This window comes from Habropoda laboriosa, unplaced genomic scaffold (assembly GCF_001263275.1).
Source record: "Habropoda laboriosa isolate 0110345459 unplaced genomic scaffold, ASM126327v1 scaffold350, whole genome shotgun sequence".
NCBI lineage: Eukaryota > Metazoa > Arthropoda > Insecta > Hymenoptera > Apidae > Habropoda > Habropoda laboriosa.
In genome coordinates this window covers 218448-220906 of record NW_017100524.1, presented here as the reverse complement: position 1 = coordinate 220906, position 2459 = coordinate 218448, and the positions used below count along the sequence as shown (strand labels likewise).

At 37.3% G+C, this 2459-nt stretch overlaps 1 protein-coding gene across 1 annotated transcript; it reads right to left on the bottom strand.

Moving 5' to 3' along the window:
* Positions 1–1588: 1588 nt before the first annotated feature.
* On the bottom strand, positions 1589–2125 carry LOC108576529 (sterile alpha motif domain-containing protein 5-like). Its single transcript, XM_017939541.1, has one exon. It carries the CDS (start codon positions 2123–2125, stop codon positions 1589–1591), a length of 537 nt encoding a protein of 178 aa, XP_017795030.1.
* Between the last annotated feature and the right edge of the window lie 334 nt (positions 2126–2459).

Sequence of the window (2459 nt, the reverse complement as noted above, 5' to 3'; positions counted from 1 at the left end):
CTTTCCATCTTGCAATCACTTGCACAAAAGTATGTACATTTTCTTTGGAAAATGCTTAACATAAAAGACACTTCTTAACACGCTGAAATTCGTGTATTACACTGTAATAAATAAACTCGTTTGCTAACATTTTTAAGCTATTTATTTAATGCTATCTTTCCCGATGATTACATTATATCATTTTAAAACTTTTTCTGGAATGGTAAATAGATTAAAATGCATGAAAATATTGTTCTTAAAAAATATATTCCTTCTTCTGATTCTTATTTATATTAAGAATTTAATTGATTATCGTTATTAGCCGCTATTTCAATTTAGTTAGATTTTATCGCTACTTAATTATAATTTTATATATTCTTTGATCATTTCCTTGTTCATTTACTATTTCTCGATTTATGTCTGTTGCTAAAGCACGTATACATACATACACTCAGTCAAAAAAGTCTCCGTACGCCTCGTTAGAATTTATCGTATAATTTCAACAGAGAAGGTAGTATAATAAATAAATAATATTTACGTTATTCAGTACAAAGAAAAATGATTTGCATTCATTTTTTGACAATTAAAACTAAGGATAAAGAATAATGTAACAAAAATGAGATGAAGAAAATTCTGTACAATATCTAAGAATTCTACAAACAAGGCTCCTGAGACAAATACAAGTTAGCTTCTTGTTTGCAAGCAAGTAGAAACGACGTTATCCGTTTTTACGAAAATACCGAACGGAAAACATGTTTTATTCATAAATACAATCTGCAATTGGCTTAAATGTACACAATCCGTTTTCATACACTATTTAACCCTGCAGAAAAAATTTGAAGTGCTGAAAGCAATTTAAATATACATGTGCATGTACCACCAACTAGACGTGATGCAAAATCATTCAAGCTACTGACGAAATACAATACACATAGGCATATATTTGCTTTTTCTTTAAAAAGAAAAAAAAGAGTAATTTCTTTCTATCAAGTATGTTATTAACTGTAACACAGTCCTGGTTAAATATAGATATATATATATAATAACTACATTGCAGAATTCGCCTTATCTCTAGTGCTGATTAATGTAAGGAAATAATGAATCACTGGATTACATATATGTATACAATATAGATTCCAAACTCTCGAGGCATGTATCACAAGGATTATGTTTTCTAGATTATCTTCAACAGTGGAATACCTCTGATTCATGTAGTATTTCGTAACCGAACAGTCTGATTGGAATTCTTGGTTATAGTTATAAATGTCTGCAAGTGCACTTAAGAAGAACTAATGTGTAATCGGTGAAATTTGTTTTCTCTGTGTATTGGATAAGCGTACTGCTCAATGTGTCGATAATAATTCAAAATTTGACAATACTTTCACCACAATTTTTTATTCGAACTTACTTGAATAGCTTTTCTTCTGTAATTATCCAGTCCCAGTAGACAAGAGCGTCACGTATAACATATAACTGTATACATAATAATAATAATCGAATCTAGCGTAAAATGATCGTATGTGTGAAAATTTGCACGACAAAGTACACAGTGTCTTCCCATGAACATCTTTAGTATTTTTTTCCGTAGAGAAGTAATTAAAGTAAGGAACTAGATTATTTGTGGGCAGACAAAAAGAAGCCGACTTACCGGTGTTGTGTAAGGTTGACAAGCCAACCTGATGCCGTCGTGTCTGAGCTTTTCCTGCAGCAGCATCCGGAGTTGCATCCTTGGGATTCTGACGAGCTCCGCCTTCCCCTCCTCATACTCGTCCGCGAACTTGGTTAATTCTTGACCACCGCTCGAGGAACTAGCTGTTGGCGAAGCCCTCTGCGCTTCTTTATCGCTGAGCGGCCTTTCAGAAGACGTTCTGGAAGATTTCGAGCTGACATTGTCGCATAGACAGTCGTTGCTTTCTTCTAAGGTAAAGTAAACGCTCGCCGCACCCTCTTCTCTGAGAGTCTTTACAGATTGTAACAATCGTGCTCGATGAGTCTGATTAAAAACTCCGATCGCATCGAGATCCGGGTCGCCGATTTGCTTGCAGATCTCAAGGTCGTCGTAGCCGTTGTCGATAAAGGACTCCGAATACTGGCCCAAGTGAAGCGAGCGCAGCCACTCGACCACAATGTTGCTAGCCATCGTCATGTCTGTTGGTTGTGAGGAGTGCCAGGGCTTTATCACGCCCCCGCCGCTCTTTTTCCGCGTTCACGTGTTTTCCCTCGCCTTCCGATCTGATCTCGGTCTGTCCTTGTCTCCTCTTACGCGCTCTGTCTCGAAACTGCGTATCGCGACATCTTTAAACGAATGCGGATCAACGTCTTCGTGAGAACGAAGTCACGTATGATATTCGCTATTCAATCGGCCGTACCGATTCTCTCCCTTTTCCTCTCTCCTTTCCCCTCTTGAGAACCGAGACGATCGCAGGTCCGATTGGTTTTTCTTGTAATGGGCGGTACCTCGATTAACGGCTCCTTCGAGA